The 17,717-nt window shown below is 37.9% G+C and overlaps 3 protein-coding genes across 12 annotated transcripts in view; 2 read left to right on the forward strand and 1 right to left on the reverse strand.

Moving 5' to 3' along the window:
- Positions 1-15,327, reverse strand: part of LOC308689733 (cytidine monophosphate-N-acetylneuraminic acid hydroxylase) — a 34,660-nt gene extending 19,333 nt beyond the window's left edge. For 4 of the 9 annotated variants that reach the window (XR_014030048.1, XR_014030049.1, XR_014030052.1 and 1 more), the window contains exons 1-8: positions 15,223-15,327; positions 10,035-10,250; positions 9,215-9,306; positions 8,459-8,571; positions 5,015-5,205; positions 4,813-4,893; positions 3,344-3,410; positions 3,176-3,257 (exon numbers count right to left, since the gene is read on the reverse strand). Coding sequence is in view for 4 of the 9 variants with exons in the window: in XM_081363604.1 (XP_081219730.1) it covers positions 3,176-3,257; positions 3,344-3,410; positions 4,813-4,893; positions 5,015-5,205; positions 8,459-8,571; positions 9,215-9,306; positions 10,035-10,240 (832 nt within the window). In the remaining 5 variants the exon portion in view is untranslated. Of the gene's footprint in view, positions 1-3,175; positions 3,258-3,343; positions 3,411-4,812; positions 4,894-5,014; positions 5,206-8,458; positions 8,572-9,214; positions 9,307-10,034; positions 10,301-15,222 lie in introns of all 9 variants that reach the window. The other 5 variants (XR_014030051.1, XM_081363605.1, XR_014030050.1 and 2 more) reach the window with 3 other exon arrangements.
- Positions 1-17,717, forward strand: part of LOC308689745 (uncharacterized protein) — an 84,159-nt gene that overhangs the window by 53,481 nt on the left and 12,961 nt on the right. The gene's annotated exons all lie outside the window — the stretch shown is intronic.
- LOC308689742 (uncharacterized protein) overlaps positions 11,551-17,717 on the forward strand; it is a 30,819-nt gene continuing 24,652 nt past the window's right edge. The window contains exon 1 of the mRNA XM_081363630.1: positions 11,551-12,448. Within this exon, the coding sequence (XP_081219756.1) occupies positions 12,343-12,448 (106 nt within the window). The 5' untranslated portion in view covers positions 11,551-12,342. The remainder of the gene's footprint in view (positions 12,449-17,717) is intronic.

The raw sequence follows: 17,717 nt of genomic DNA on the forward strand, positions 1-17,717 counted from the left end.
ACTCAGGCACTGGAACTGGCACCACCGACTCAGGCACTGGAACTGGCACGGAACTGGCACCACCGACTCAGGCACTGGAACTGGCACCACCGACTCGGGAACTGGAACTGGCACCACCGACTCAGGCACTGGAACTGGAACCACCGACTCGGGAACTGGAACTGGCACCACCGGCTCAGGAACAGACACCACCGGCCCAGGAACAGACACCACCGGCCCAGGAACAGACACCACCGGCCCAGGAACAGACACCACCGGCCCAGGAACAGACACCACCGGTCCAAGTGTGTGCGTAGCCCACACACACCACATGGCTGTGGCCATAATGGCCAGTGTCGCGGTTACTGAGGGCTCAGGAACAGATGCCTCCGGCTCAGGCTCAGGAACAGACACAGAAACAGACACAAGCACAGGCTCCGGCTCAGGAACAGACACTGGCTCCGGCTCAGGAACGGACACTGGCTCCGGCTCAGGAACAGACACTGGCTCCGGCTCAGGAACAGACACTGGCTCCGGCTCAGGAACAGACACTGGCTCCGGCTCAGGAACAGACACTGGCTCCGGCTCAGGAACAGACACTGGCTCCGGCTCAGGAACAGACACTGGCTCCGGCTCAGGAACAGACACTGGCTCCGGCTCAGGAACAGACACTGGCTCCGGCTCAGGAACAGACACTGGCTCCGGCTCAGGAACAGACACTGGCTCCGGCTTAGGAACAGACACTGGCTCCGGCTCAGGAACAGACACTGGCTCCGGCTCAGGAACAGACACTGGCTCCGGCTCAGGAACAGACACTGGCTCGACGGCGGCCATCTTGTCAGGGAACACAGGCTCGGCAGACGTGGCATGAACACTCTCGGCGGCGGCCATCTTGTCTGAAGATACAGGCTTGGCAGACGTGACGTGAACACTCTCGGTGGCGGCCATCTTGTCTGAAGACACAGGCTTGGCAGACGTGACGTGAACACTCTCAGCGGCTGTCATCTTGTCCGAAGACACAGGCTCGGCAGACGTGACGTGATCAGTCTCTGGCTGGGCAGACGTGACGTGAACAGTCTCTGGCTGGGCAGACATGACGTGAACAGTCTCTGGATCGGCAGACGTGACGTGAACAGTCTCTGGATCAGCAGACGTGACGTGAACAGTCTCTGGCTGGATGGAACTCATGTGCTTCCTCCTCCTCCGCTTCCGAGAGCGTGGTGTGGGAGTTACCGTCTCCGTCGCAGATTCTACGGCTACCTCTGGGGGATCTGCAACTTCCCCAGCTGGTGGATTCCCTTGACGCTCTATGTAATTTAAGAATCTCTCAAAAGTCAGACGTTCCAGACCTATCATTGTCCAGTAACTTCTGGGCTCATCAAGGGCATAATTAAATAGGTCCTTAAGTGCTGCATCCTCAAGGCCGAGCCCTTCCGCTGCCGCACTGAATTTCAGGGCGAAATCCTTCATTTTGGTCCCCTGTTGTCGGAGAGAAGCCAAATGACTGAATCTCATGATTCGCTCATAGTGAGGGCAGGAAACAGGGGCAATCGGTGGTTGGCGGGAGTCCTTCTGCTGAATCCTCATGTTGGTCGATCGTTCTGTCACGGTTGGTCAAAAAGGTGAAGTGAGGATCCAAGTGCAGGTAAGGATTTTATTAAATAATAAACAAAATACAACTACAAACAAAAACTCCCCGTGGGGGAAAACAAGGCAGGCAGAAATCAGGAACATAACACAGGGAAAACGTAGACAACGATCGACACAGACTGCAAACAAGAGGGAACTAATAAAGGGAAACTAATCAAGGGGGAACAGGTGAAAGAACTCAAACAATAATCAGATAACAAGGGGGAGGGACCAGACAATGACATGAGCACATGGCCCAAAATAACAAAAACACCCATGTGCAGCACAGGACAGGACAAGCATGTGACAATAGAATGCTATAGATTAAAAAATTAATAGCGAATACGTGCATATTAACAGCCTTGAATTAACCATAATTTAATATTATTACCATAACATGATTAGCCTAAATGTTAATAAATTAAGTGTATCAGCAATCATAAATCAAAGAAGAATTTTTTTAGAAATATATGTTACCTAGGTGACGAGGATCACTCGTCGCTTTGTGTAAGTTCCAGTACGAAACTGGAAACCTGTTATGATTTTCCGATGGTAAAAACAAATTATATGTTGTTGTATTACTTATCAATATATAGTTTTTGACCAGCGAATGGGTGCAAATGTGCATTTTTTATTTTATTTTTGTAACCTGTTCGGGGGCGCTCAGTTTTTCCTGTTGTAATATACATTTGGCCAAAATCGCATTTTATAAAATATGAAATGCTACTGTATGCACGCACAAGCTATTTAAGTGTAGGCTATGTAATGGCTATGACTAGATGGCAAATGCTAGCCTAGTCCTCTCTCAGGCGATGTCCCACATGTCTCAGTCAGTGAGTCAGACATCAAATAAATAAAATATGAGGCTTTATAGACATAGTGTTTAGTAGTACTTATTCAAACAACAAGATTTATTTACCCTTCGCAAAACTTCGTTCAGCTGCTGTCTACTGTGCGGCTGCTGTGGAACTTCAGTTGATTCAGTGAATATAGAGGGGGCGGAGTTATCAGCTTACTGACAGTTTGAGGATTGAATAAGATGTAGACCTACACAAGCTCGTTTTAAGAACTTTCACTGGCTAAATATTTGTAAAACAGACAGACAGACATAAAGGGTGACCAATAGCATTGATTAAAAAAAAAAAAAACACCACCAAAAAAGGGCACTTCGGAGTGTAAGGGCAAAAAGGGCATGTGCTCTGCACAGGTTGAGCCCTACCTGTGCACGTGCCTGATGACAGTTATTGTGCATGTTGACTTCATGTGACTTGTGTGTACTTTACATCACATGGTATAGATAAAGGGAGAAGAATGCAACGGAAACTCTATGACCTCGCTCTGTTTGTCTCATCTTATTCTTATAGTTAATTTGTTACTTATTTTTCATACTTAAGATAATTAGTAACATATAAGCTCTTAGTCCTTCCTCAAACAGAGGAAGAACATATAAAAGTCTCATCAAGTCAAGTCACCTTTATTTATTTAGTGCTTTATACAATAACAATTGTTTCAAAGCAGCTTTACAGGGATAAACAGGAAAAATCTGTCTGAATGAGCAGCAAAATACCTTTATACTCCACAATCAAGCAGGTGTCCATCTCAGGATGAACTCCGTCCATCAGAATCATAAATCTCAGGTGATCATCGACCTTTCAAATAATTCAAAAGCCGAGATCAGAAGAAGTAGAACACGTGAAAAAGAGCAAAAGGGAAAAAAGCCCACCGTATCACTTACATTCTGCCACACACCGAACGGCACCACGTTGATGTTTGTTAAATTCACTCCACTTTTCTCCAGATACCTGCAACAAAACACAAACAAGCTGTTTATCTGCAAGTCAGATGGTCTCCGGATCAGCAGGGTTTCCCAAACAGGAGCTGATTAAAAACTAAGGTCACACTTTAGTTTAGGGTCCAATTCTCACTATTAACTACGACTTTTGCCTCAATAAATGCCTAATTACTGCTTAGTAATAGTTCGGTAGTTGTTAACTTTAGGTATTGGGTGGACTAAGGGATGTAGAATATGGTCATTCAGAATAAGGCATATAATATGTGCTTTATAAGTACTAATAAACAGCCAATATAATATGCATGCTAATAAGGAGTACATAGAGAGAATTGGACCCTAATCTAAAGTATTACCAAAATTAATAGTTAAATCATAAAAATGTTAAATTGAAAACCTCTGAACTGTCACGTTTGAACATAGATCGGTTCTTAAAGGGATAGTGCTTTGTTTGTGCAAAGAAAAAGTATTTACCACTTTATTTGCAAAAGATGAATCTCCAACGCGGGTTCATGAGAGCACCACGATGTACGCATGTTGTGTTGACGTGAGGGCGGACGTTGAACATTAACATATTGTAAATAAAGTGGTAAATTATGTTTTATACGCAAACAAAGCACTCGCGTCGCTTCATAAAATTAAGGTTAAACCACTGGAGTCGCATGAATTACTTTAATTACGTCTTTATTATCTTTCTGGGGCTTGAAACTGGTAGTTGCGTAGCTGTCAAAAAATACAAGTGTAAAAAGTTATAGAAGTAATATATTTTGTCTTATTTATTATAATAAGAGTTAAATCATAAAAATATAAAACATTATTTTTGTTACAGATGAGTGGCTGCAATGAAGCGCAGGACTACAATAACACAATAATTACAAATCATAGGAGAGCGGAAACGCAACCACAGACAATAAACATAAACGAGACTGAACAAAGAGCTGAATGAACCGAAGGCTTAAATGCACAGACTAAGAAATCAACAGAAAGCAGAACAGGTGCGCAAATTAGGAACTATAGAAACTAATAAGCACAGGGAACTCAAAGAAACTAGTAGTAGTATGCAAATGTGCTGTTAAATTGCTAAAGAAATAGTAACTTAAAATATCAGATGCTACTTCAAGAAAATATTTTAGTTCAAAGGGGTTTAGCTGATGAAAATGTATGTTTGTTATTTTTATGCTTCAAAAGTATTAGCTGCAATTAAAAATGACTCTTAAAAATAAAGATTCGAAAACGGGTCTTTTGCCATAAAATAACTTTTCAGTGAATTGTTCTTAAAATAACCATTTCCCACCATTAAAGAACTTTTTGTGGAATGGAAAAATTCCATTGATGTTAAAGATTCTTCTTGAAACCATCAAGCCCCCCCCTCCAATCCCCCACCCCCCTCCCTGTATGAAGTCGTTCAGTCTCACCAGAACACCGGCCGTGAAGTGTCTCCGACATAAATGGGAATATCTGGACGCTTTTTGGAAAGACGTCGCAAAGTTGGGTAGCTGATAGAAAAAAGATGCAAAGTTAGATTTTAAATGTTTGTTTTTTTGCATAATATAATATAATATAATTTAATATAAGGAATATGTGTAGTTGAAGTGTTGTGGTTGATCAGACTGTAACCTCAGGTGATCTGAATGCATGTGGCTGATGTAAATGAGATCTGCCCGACTGAGTCTGTCCATGGCATCAGACGGAGGTTCGTGAATGAGCCACCAGCCTCTCGCAAACGCTGGTCCAGTGAGCCACGGGTCAAACATCATCGTCTTGTTCCCCGCTTTAAGCTCCATACACGCGTGCGTGATGTACGTCAGCTGAAACAAACACACACAGAGAGTATTTATGGATTGAACGTGTTTCATGTCAACAAAAATATGTTAGCATCATGCTAATTCATGTTAGCAATATATTAAAACATGTTACCAAAATGCTATACACATGCAAACAACATGATAAAACTTGCTAACATTGTGATAAAACAGTTTGTCACAGCGAACTTCACTTCCAATTTAAAATAGCTGTTTTCTGATTGTAAAATTGAATTTATTCCTGTTATCAAAGCTGAATTTTCAGCATCATTACTCCAGTCTTCAGTGTCACATGATCCTTCAGAAATTACTCGAATATGATGATTTGATGCTCAAGAAACATTTCTGATTATTATCAATGTTGAAAACAGTAGTGCTCTTTCATATTTTTGTGGAAATCATGACTTTATTTCAGGATTTATGATGAATAGAAGGTTTAAAAAAAAAAACAGTGTTTATAAAATTTTTGTAACATTATAAATGTCTTTACTGACACTTTTGTCAATTTAATGCGCCCTAGCTGAATAACAGTAGCCTACATTAATTTCTTTCAAAACCCCCAAATTGTGAATGCTATCAGCATGAGTATCAGCTGCATAGTGTGATTTACTCCACTTTTTTCCTTTGGCATTTATTTACTTTCAGTTATTTTGTTATATATGAGAATACTACAGGTTGCTAGCACACGGCCACACGCAGGTTGAAGCAGGGAAGGATGCAGGATCTAATTTGCAGTAGTGATGGATGGGTCATTCATGAACGGATGATCCATTCGTCTGTCACGTGACAAATGAACGAAAGACTCGGAAGGTAAAGTAATTTATGTTCTCTGTAAATTATTTTTAACTGCATTATGATTTCTTAATTCAGAATATAATCAGGATTGCGTTGGTGGATGTGTTCGGGGTATTTGGCTGTTAAAAGTCCAACATTTAAAGTCCACATGAAATCAAAATTGACCATACTTACTTTGTTTGCCTAAATTGATCGTTTTGTGGTAAACAATTCATCTATGCAAGTCAATCCACACACAAAAAAAATTTGGCTTCGTAATCTTTAATCAAAATCTGAAAATGCCCCCTCCTCTGCATTGGAGGACCTTCCCTGATGACGTAGACTTGACGGCTTGGTTTGGGAAACGCTTAACCACTCCCCTCAAACCGTTAGTCTGCTATGAGCAGAGATGGAGAGGAGGAGCGCTAGAGTTAAACCCTGCCCTCTGTTCAATATTCCGTTTCACTGGGAAATACGTCACAACACTGGAGAAAAGTCGTTTGCAACTTCCGGTTCACGCGGACTTTAAAGCCACTTGAATGAACGAAATGGCACGAAAAAAGATTCGTTCATTTTGATGAACAAGATCGAACAAGAGAGTAAAATTATCCAAAATTCCCATCATTAATTTGCAGCAGAGCAGTGTTTTATTTGAACAAACTACGATACGCTGATATTTCAAAACCCCAAAATTGTGAATGCTATCTATCAGCATGAGTATCAGCTGCATATTAGTGTGATTTACTCTACTTTTTTCCTTAGGGATTTAATTGATTGATTTATTTATTTTTTGTTATAAATGAGAATACTGCTGGTTGAAGCAGGGAAGGATACAGGATCTAATTTGCAGCTGTGTTTTATTTAAACGAACTCAAAAACTGACAGAACAACCTATACGATACGCAACGGACGACAGACTACTGGACAGAACTAAACACAGGCTTAAATACACAGGAAACCAGGGGAGTTAACAAGACACCGCTGACAAGACCAACGAGATGAATCACGTGGGGAAACTAACGAGGAGATGAAAGTATTCAAACAATGAATGAACTGAACATAATATAAACCAAACAGAACCTAACCACGGCACAAACTTCACTTAGTTTGAAAGAACATTTTGACTGATACTTTGGCAAACAAAAGCTACAGAATGTAGCTATAGAAATTTATTGAACTGGGTGTTTATTCTCATGGGTGTGGATGTGTGAGCAGGGACTTATAAATAGGTTTATTTAACATGCAGAGCTGCTAACTCTCAAACGTTCACCATGAGACTCACGCGATTGACAAGTTTCACACGCTCTCACGTCACACATGCATCCATTTTCTCATGCACAGAAAAAGCAAAGAGGACCCAAAGACTAGACAGAGCAGGTTACTTATGATATATAAAAAAATCTCAGCTCTCAGATTCTGTCAATTTAATTATGAAATTCAAACAATAAATACCGTTTTGGCGCTTGTAAATGTGACGTGACAGATCCCTAGCGACACGTGAACCGATCATCTAGCTAATAAACACGAACACTGTTGAAAGATACAGTAGGCTACAACTTACCGAAATGTATATTCCTCATACATAATATTGATCAATCAGTGTTTTTCATCCGCGCAAAGAGTTCAATAAAACAGCAGGAGAACTATTATGTCACATAACATTTACCTCAGGAAAGCCATTTAAATACCATAATATTGGAACGTTGGCTAGAAAAGAAGAGCTATATAGAGAGTATTTTGCTAAATATGTGTACTATATTACATATTTATTATATTTTTACTTATATCATTAAATAAAGTTGTTATTATAATAAAAAAATGCATTATATTTTATTTGAGTTAGGGCTCTCTATGTTTTTTTTTCTTGAGAAAAACTAAGGCCTATCTTGTGTACCTAATATTTATCCAAATGAGTCAATATTAAATAAAATCACAAGAATTTAATTGAATTGAAATCGTGAAATTTGTGTCAAGCAATAATAAAAAAAACATAGCTTACCAGAAATTGTACAGTTTAAACATTGTAACATGTTGTCACTAAGCCTAATACAATTCAGTTTAAGTACTAAAATGTTTTGCCAATCACAATACACTTATGACAGTACCCCCCCCCCCCCATTTCTCACTCCAAACTAAACTTAAAAGTTGGCAGCTATGAACATGCCATTTGAATGTTTACTTTCACTTGAGACATAACCAGCTGTGTTTACATGAATACTCCACATGATGGACATTTTGACATAATTGCATGTGTATTTGACCATTCAAGCAAAATAAGAGTGAACAAGTACTGAACTCACGATCGCTGGTGAGAGACGCTGCTTTCTGTGTGCACACTTACACTGTGTGTCAGTCAGCGCGTTAGCGTATTGAGTTCTTTTATTTTTTGCAACCATAAAATAACATTCCTATAGACTGTTGCAGGGTTAGACTCGGGTAGACTGAATGTTCTGACCAGCGCGGATCATTAATGAGTGTGATTTACCGTGATCTCTCCGGCCTGTAGCTCTTGTGCTTCTCTCGGCTCTGTGGTCCAGGGGTCTGGAGGATTCAACTCAACCAGCTCTAAACTACCGTCAGTGTCTGACAGCACTGCCTCTACACACACACACACACACACACACACACACACACACACACACACACACACAAAAACAAATACAATAAGATGATAACAGTTCCTGTTAACAGGAAACTTTATCAGAAATTTGACTAACGTTCTGGCATGTTATGAACAAACATTCTTGCAGGAAGGCTAATAGAACATTCAAAAGAGTAATTTCCATAATGTTTGCAAAATTATAAAATGGAATGTTTCTTTAACGTTCGCATAACCAAGAAAAAGAGAGCTATCAGAAATAATGTTTTTATTACTTAATGGAAACACTAAAAAAATGTTCTTAGAACATTCGCTTCCAACAAATATGCAAATAATATACATCTATGTATATTTTATATGTGTGTGTGTATACAGTATATATATATATACACCTATCAGTATAAAGTTTTTAAAAATGATTAGTGGGGATTAAAATGATATCAAATGTTTATAAACTCTTAAAAAAAAAAAGGTTCCAAAAGGGGGTTTTCACAGCGATGTCATTAAAGAACCATTCAGTGAACAGTTCTAAAAAGAACCTTTTCCTAAAAATCGAAAAGACCTTTTCCACTATAAAGACCCTTTTGTGGAATGGAAAGATTCCATTTCTCCAGTAGCAGTTTTAAATAATAATGATTTTACCGAGTTCATCTTGCATGAAGCTGTCTGGAGGGTTGACGTACTCCATGGTGGCCACGTTAAGTTTCCAGTAGTGTTTAGTGCAGCGCACTGTGCTGTTACACAAATACACAAGCACAGTCTAATGATTCCTTTTATATACTTCTACAGTATTGAACTGTAAATCTTCCTGCACTATGTTTGTGTGTCAGTGTTGGTTGCAGAAGAGATGAAACAGGATCTAAGTGCTGCATCTTTATTTAGAAATCAACTCAAATCTTCACACACACACAAAAAAAGAATCACAGGAACAGAACAACCAACTTAACATGACGTAGAGCTGACAGTGAACTGAAAGAAACACAGGGTTTACATAGACAGAAAACAAGAGAGGGCTAATTACACACCTGAACAGAACTGAACACAACAGAAACGGAGGCGAACTGAACTAAGATTATCAAAGAAATTCAGACGTGAACAGAAAAACAGGTTCAAAATAAACTCTCATGAATGCACAAACTCAACACGTGACAGTGTGTCTGCTAAATAATAACAATAATGCATTTTTTGATCAAAAAATAACAGTAAAATTGTGAATTATTATTACAATTTAAAGAATTGCTTTCTATTTTAGTATATTTTCAAATGTAATTTATTCCTGTGATTTTCAGCATCATTACTGCAGTCTTCAGTGTCACATGTTCCTTTCATAAACAATTATTGCACAATTAAACAATTATTTCACACTTTTTTCCCGGCAAATTCCTTCTTATGTGTTCTTCTTCTTCTTCTTCTCCTCATTATCTCTTATTATTTGTGTTTAAATGAGTTTAGATTCACTCACCTGCCGTCCATGTCCTCCATGTCTTTAATGAAGAGTCCACCCTGGTGTTTGCACTGGTTTCTACACGCTCGTAGTTTGTCCTTGACTTTGTAAATGATGTAACATTTGCCATCCTCTGGGTTTTTCTTGAAGTTAATTCCCTCATTCAGTGTCTGGACGTCCTCAGCCTGCAGTCGCAGGACCGTCTTTGAGACCTGAGATGTCATCGTGCTCCAGCTAGAGATGAGCGGTTCATCAGTTCATTGGCAGATCTTTTACAATAAGGTCTTAAGAAGTATTACAAGTTCAGATTCAGTTTCAAACTTATGTTCAGTTGCTGCCATAAATTAAGTATTATCAACTAGACTTTCTTGTTCTGTTCCGAATAGGCCTGCTAAATTTAAAGTATTGGTTGTGGAGTGAGGGGTGCAAATAAAAAATAAATCATTGTAGCAGCTGGGACCTGCATGGCCTATCAATTGGGGAACTCAGCACTAGCACATATATGGACAAAACAAACATGCTAAATAAACACATACAGGTATTTATTTTTAACCCAAGAAAAAACTGTACAACAATACAATCATATTTGTAGAACTTCGCATAAACAGCCACTTGACTTCGCATCGCATCTTCGTTCGGACACAATTAGGATCATTGAAATGTGGACCACTTTTGCACTGTTAAAATATTATCTTCAACCAAAATGAAAAGATTTGTAAAGGTTTTCTTTCCTTTTTTCAAAACACATTGTGGCAATGAGAGCGATTAAAAAACAAGTTATATTTCGCATTTTGTTGTGTTCCCTCCAATTTCACAGCAGTGTCTGTTTGCATATCTGTTGAATCATCTGTTTATCTGTTTTTTATTTTTTTACTAAAGCAGTATATGAAATCAGATGTCTTACCTACCACCATTTAGTTGTTTTGTGTTATTTAAAATATTTATAATATCATTTTTTTTAAACAATGCATTTTTTTTTTTTTTGAAAAAATGCAATGCTCCTTTTTTTCATTGCTCATTTTATGTAGTGGTATCCCCTCCATGGGATTAAAATGTGTGTGTGTTTTACCTCAGGAAAGCCATTTAAATACCATAATATTGGCACGTTGGCTAGAAAAGAAGAGCTATATAGAGAGTATTTTGCTAAATATGTGTACTATATTACATATTTATTATATTTTTACTTATATCATTAAATAAAGTTGTTATTATAATAAAAAAACACATTATATTTATATCTTGTGTACCTAATATTTATCCAAATGAGTCAATATTAAATAAAATCACAAGAATTTAATTGAATTGAAATCGTGAAATTTGTGTCAAGCAAAAAAATAAATAAATCACAATACACTTATGACAGTAACCCCCCCCCCCCCCCCCCCTCATGCCGTTTGAATGTTTACTTTCACTTGAGACATAACCGGCTGTGTTTACCTGAATACTCCACATGATGGACATTTTGACATAATTGCATATGTATTTATAATATCATTTTTTTAAACATTATTTTTTCTTTGTTGTTGTTGAAAAAATGCAATGCTCCCTTTTGTCATTGCTCATTTTATGTAGTGGTATCCCCTCCATGGGATTAAAATGTGTGTGTGTGTGTGTGTGTGTGTGTGTGTGTGTGTGTGTGTGTGTGTGTGTGTGTGTGTGTGTGCGCGCGCGCGTGCACAGGTGAACGCTAAGGTGACTTTCTGGTTGACTTGCTAATTTTGTTCATGCCATTGTGTGTCTACCTGCTGAACCTTTTTTGGGCTCGCATATTTATAATTTGTTTGCAGGTAATGACTGGTTTCTAGGTGTTGTCTTGCATCAATTTTTAAATCATTTCCAGTTCGCGAATCGGTGTTGTCCTTGGGGGGAATGAATTAGTAAAAAGTTCCCGCGTGAGATTCCAGGGTGGATGAATTCCTATCATTTCAATCTTTATTAAGCAGATGTGGGTATAACGAACTACACGAGTCATTTTGGTAACATTTGTACTTTTAAGAGTAGATTAAATGTGGGTACTTTATATGAACTCGATCGAGTAGCCTACATTTCTAATGGGAAAAAAAGACACTCTCGTTACTTTATTTTAATGCAATACATACATGTTAATAAATGTGTAGTTAATTCCAAGCGCGCGCTGTCTCTTTTGGAGCGATTCCCCATTCACAAATGAATCACTCTTTAGAGTCGATTCCGTTCAAAGACTATTTTGCAAAACTGTACATTGGTTCGCGAATCAGTTTGAATGATTTGTTCAGTTCCCTGCACACACTGAATCGCCTTGAGCGGGAATTAAAGAACATCATGAGCGTTAGATGAAGTGGAAGACATGCAGTCAAGCGAACGCAAATCTGCAGCGTATTTGCAGCTCATCTCTTCATCAGTTGAACATCTCCGTATGCATGTCATCATCATTCATGTGAAAGATTCCACAGGTAGGTAGCCTACAGCTATGCGATTTCATTTCATACAGGCAATACATTTTACAAACAGATCATTAGCCTACGCAAAGTACACGATACATCACTACTATAAAGTATGATATTACCAGTTTTTGGACATATAGCTTAATTTATACATTAAATAAGACAACCAGCAGTAAATGCGCCTGTAGAAATATACATTTGATAACATTTTGGAGAGCATATGCGATCAAGTGCAGTTGATCGTGGTTTGAGTTGAGATAGCAGCGGTCAAGAGGGCGAGGCTCGCACTTGTGAATGTGTTGTGAACTTGTGAATGTGAACCTTCTTATACTGTCTATCAGGCACGTGCACAGGTAGGGCTCAACCTGTGCAGAGCACATGCCCTTTTTGCCCTTACACTCCGAAGTGCCCTTTTTTGGGTGTTTTTTTTTTTTTTTTTTTTATTAATGCTATTGGTCACCATTTACGTCTGTCTGTCTGTTTTACAAATATTTAGCCAATGAAAGTTCTTAAAATGAACTTGTGTAAATCGCATTCGATCCTCAAGCTGTCAGTAAGCTGATAACTCCGCCCCCTCTATATTCACGGAATCAACTGAAGTTCCACAGCAGCCGCACAGTAGACCGCAGCTGAACGAAGTTTTGCGAAGGGTAAATAAATAACTTGTTGTTTGAATAAATAGGCTACTACTAAACACTATGTCTATAAAGGCTAATATTTTATTTATTTGATGTCTGACTCACTGAGACATGTGGGACGTCGCCTGAGACTGAGAGGTATGGCTAGCATTTGCCATCTAGTCATAGCCAATACATAGACACTTAAATAGCCTGTGCATACAGTAGCCTTTCATCTTTTATAAAATGCGATTTTGGCCAAATGTATTTTACAGAAGGAAAAACTGAGCGCCCATATAGGTACAACAAACTAGTTAGTTATAACCTGTTGATGAAAATGTAATGTGATGCCGCCGGCGCCGTTTTAATGACGGACAAAAAATGCAAATTTTCACACATTCGCTGGTCAAAAACTAGATACTGATAAGTAATACAACAACATATAATTTGTTTTTACCATCGGAAAAATAACAGGTGCGCCCCCGCGCTGTTTCGTACTGGAACTTACACAAAGCGACGAGTGATCCTCGTCACCTAGGTAACATATATTTCTAAGAAGTAAGACATTTCTTCTTTGATTTATGATTGCTGATATACACCTAATTTATTAACATTTAGACTAATCATGTTATGGTTAATTCAAGGCTGTTAATATGCACATATTATCTAGCTATTTTTTTAATCTATAGTATTCTATACTCTCCGCTCGTCCTCACATGGTTTTACTACAGTAATATTGTAGTAGTGACTTGCATTTTTTTTTTACAGAAGATAACTGAAATCTTTATATTTTATCATGCAGAATGTAATTCATGATTTAATTCATTCCAAGGCTTCATTTATTTGATCCAAAATACAGCAAAAACAGTAATATTGTGAAATATTTTTACAATTTAAAATAACTTTCAGCATCATTACTCCAGTTCAGTACTCTTCAGTGTTACGTGATCCTTCAGAAATGCTTTTCACTGCAAATGTACTTTTCACACTATTTATTTATTTTTTTTTTATTTTTTTTTCATTGCTGGCTTATTTTAGGGAAAGTGTAGTGTAGTGTAGTGTAAGAGACCTTCAAGAGACCAACATCCCTGGCTCACAGAAGGTTGCTGTTAGGTTTAAAGAAGCCCTTAAAACCATGTTTATCTATATTATCTATATTATTATTATTATGATTGTTATTAATCGTGAATAAATCTAAAGCTTTTGAGACTATTATTTTGTGTTATTGAAAATGGGAGGGGGGTGCCCTTTTTTTAGTTTCAGCACATGCCCCTCAAAAAGTCTGTGCACGGCCCTGCTGTCTATGATGTGAACCGTTCTCACTTTCTCCTTCGGGTGTCAGTGCATCCGTTTACATGCCTGAACGCAAAACTCGCAGGTTCTCTTTATTTTGACATTGTCTAATTATTAATATTGTCTAATTGAGATGATAACTTTTACTTGAGTAAATATTTCAAGTAGCCTACTTTTACTCTAGTACAGTTTTTGGATATTCAACCCACCTCCGTCTTTAAGCCTCGGTGAAAATAATTATTATAATGTAGTAATTATAATGTATTAAAATTAGAATACAACCACATTTGAGCGAAATAATTTGCATACAATTCCAAGACAGACATCTGAACATTGGATAAAGCTAGGTTAAAAAAAAAAAAAAAGACAGGCCTAAATATTTTTACAGAGGCGATTTTAAATATCTGTTTTTATCATTCCATAAATAAGAAAATACTGTCAACAGCCAGAAAAATAAATATATTTTCACCATATTTTAAGGAATAAACTTAAAATGTATGGCAAATAATATATATACAAATCCCTTTTTAAAACCCTTCCGAATACGGAATACAACTGTAAGTTTGGTGAATGTAAAGCTGCTAAAGTGGAGATTTCTGACTTTTAAAGGTATTGAAATTGAAATCTACAGATGCAAATACATAAAGTGTGATAAAATAAACACTTAAAAGTGTATTTTAGGTGATTTCTTTGCACTAGTCTGAAAGAAGAAAGTTTGGATGCAAAATCTCAAAATTGACCATGCAGTGCATGAATAAAACAATGGTTTTGCTGGTTATTTCTTGCCTAAAGTTTTCAAATACTCTTCGAATTATAACAAATCAAAGATTTTTTTTATATATATATACACAGTTATGTATGGTGGAACATTACCTTTGTAGTGTCTTGAATTCTGCTGTAAATGTGAGTGAGTGGTTTCTATCAGGTTAGAGAGACTTTGTGCAGCAGTCCATGAACGTTCGAGGTCTTTATCAGGGCGTTTCAGGAACAGGGCGCAACCATCACGTCACATTTGAGACTTTTTTTAATTTGAGTATATGCAACAACAAAAAAAAAAAAACATCAAACCTGAACATCAAAAAGACTGAAAAGACAAGTATGGCATTTCTTGTCACTGTACTGACATGAGCACAGAAATTGCTCATTGAATATAGCAAGTTAAGCAACATACTGTAGGCTACATTAATACTGTACAGTTTCTTGTCAATTTTTTAAAAAAAAATCAAGCAACATTAAATACACACTTTAAAACAAATTCAAGTATTAAACATTTGTCACTATGCTGAAAGTAGAAGATGCTGAGTGAGAGAGAGATATAATGGCCTCATACTCTACTGTCCCTGTCTGTAATTTTCCACTGATAGTTTATCAGTTACCATTAATTACATAATAGCTGCCATGTAGAAGTAGGGTGGTTTGTTTCAGTAAATATCCTATCTCCTGTCTGTCAGATCTTATTATTCCACACCAGCCAGTAAAGAGTCTGAGATCGGCAGATAAATTATTGCTGCAGGCACCGCGGTCCCAACTCAAGCGAAAAGGTGATCGCGCCTTTTCAATAGCCGGTCCTGGGTTATGGAATAACTTCCCGCTTGCCATCCGCTCTGTCCCCACTGTGCCTTCTTTTAACCCTTTGGGGTGTTCTTCGGGGTCTTTTTCACACACAAATGACTTTTGCTGAAATTTAAAAAAAAAATTCTCTTTGTCCAAATGGCATGAAACTTTGTATGGCTCTCAAACTTTTCTAGATCTACATTTCTTTTTATTTTTTTTTCTATTGTAGTGATATCTGTTTTTATGTAAAAAATAGTCACACTTGTGGTCTTCGGGGTCCCTGGAGACCCCGCATAGAATATGGACAAAATTCATCATCAAAATCAGAAACAACGCAGAACACACATAGACAGAAATGAAGTGGCACTCTTCTAACAGTGCTAAAAACATTCACAATGCAAAATTATCATGCTCACACGCATGCACACACACACACACGCATGCACACACACACACACACACACACACACACACACACACACACACACACACACACACACACACACAGGAATACATTTGTGAGACTATAAAATCTGCTCTCTTATAATTTGTCACATAAAATAGTCCAAAAATGCGTAACCACCACAAAAATAAACGCACATACACACACATAAACAGAGAGAGAGAGAGAGACAAAAGTTACTGCTTTATTTGCTCATTTGTTATGCTGTCAGTTCATTGCATTTTGATGTTCATGTCATGTATTTTTACTCTGTATATTATATAACTGTTCATATCTGTTCTGTTACAGTTAGTAAACGAAGTGTATATTACATTTGTACAATTATATAAAAAAAAGATCGAAATAACTGATAAACTCTAAAAACTCAACTTTTATCTTTTTCAGGTTTGATTCTAATCATAAAGTAACATTATTGGAAAAAAATTCACTACAAAAAATGCTATACTTTGACAAAAAAAAAAAAAAAAACATTTTTATTGTTAGATATCTTTCAGATATAGTCAAATAGCAAATAACATACAGGGTCCTATTTTAACGATCTGAAACGCAAGTGTCAAAGGGCAAGTAACTTTGTGGGCGGATCTTGGCGCTGTTGCTATTTTCCCGGTGGGATAAATGACTCTTGCGGGCGCAAATCTAAAATGGGTTGGTCTGAAGTAGCTTCATTATTCATAGGTGTGGTTTGGGCGTAACGTGAAATAATCCAATCAGAGCGACATCTCACATTCCCTTTATAAGCGCGCTTTGTTCTAAAGCGGATTCCTATTATAACGGCGGATTTGCCAGGCGCGGTTCACAGCCAAGGAGAGCAACGCTCTCGCCAGGGACGTTGGGATGGAGAAACACACCCAAATTAACATTAAAAAGACGTATGATAATTTGGGTAAATGTGTAAGCTAGATGTATGATTTTATAATAAATTGTCTGTCTATCTATCTATCTATCTATCTATCTATCTATCTATCTATCTATCTATCTATCTATCTATCTATCTATCTATCGTAATAATGTATGATTTGCAAAAATGAAAACTGCTGCTTCTGTGTAGATGAGAGGATCAAAGTTGGCGTTGTGCACACGCTACATTGATTATGGCCAAGCATGCGCCCTTAAAATAGCATATGAATAACATGCGCAACGCACCACTGACTTTAAACTATTTTTTCCTGGTTAGTGGCGCAATTGTTTTCTAAACCTGCAAAATAGCATGAAGGAACGTTTGCGCCGGAACACACCTCCTTTTTTGCGCTGAACCGCCCAATGAGCGCAAGTTCATTCCCTAGTTTAGCGACGTGCTTCTGTGGAGGGAAAAGCGCGCTTTGCGCGGGTGCAAAATAGGAATGATACATGC

The sequence above is a fragment of the Scardinius erythrophthalmus genome (genome assembly GCF_964197995.2).
Source record: "Scardinius erythrophthalmus genome assembly, chromosome: 4".
Lineage (NCBI taxonomy): Eukaryota > Metazoa > Chordata > Actinopteri > Cypriniformes > Leuciscidae > Scardinius > Scardinius erythrophthalmus.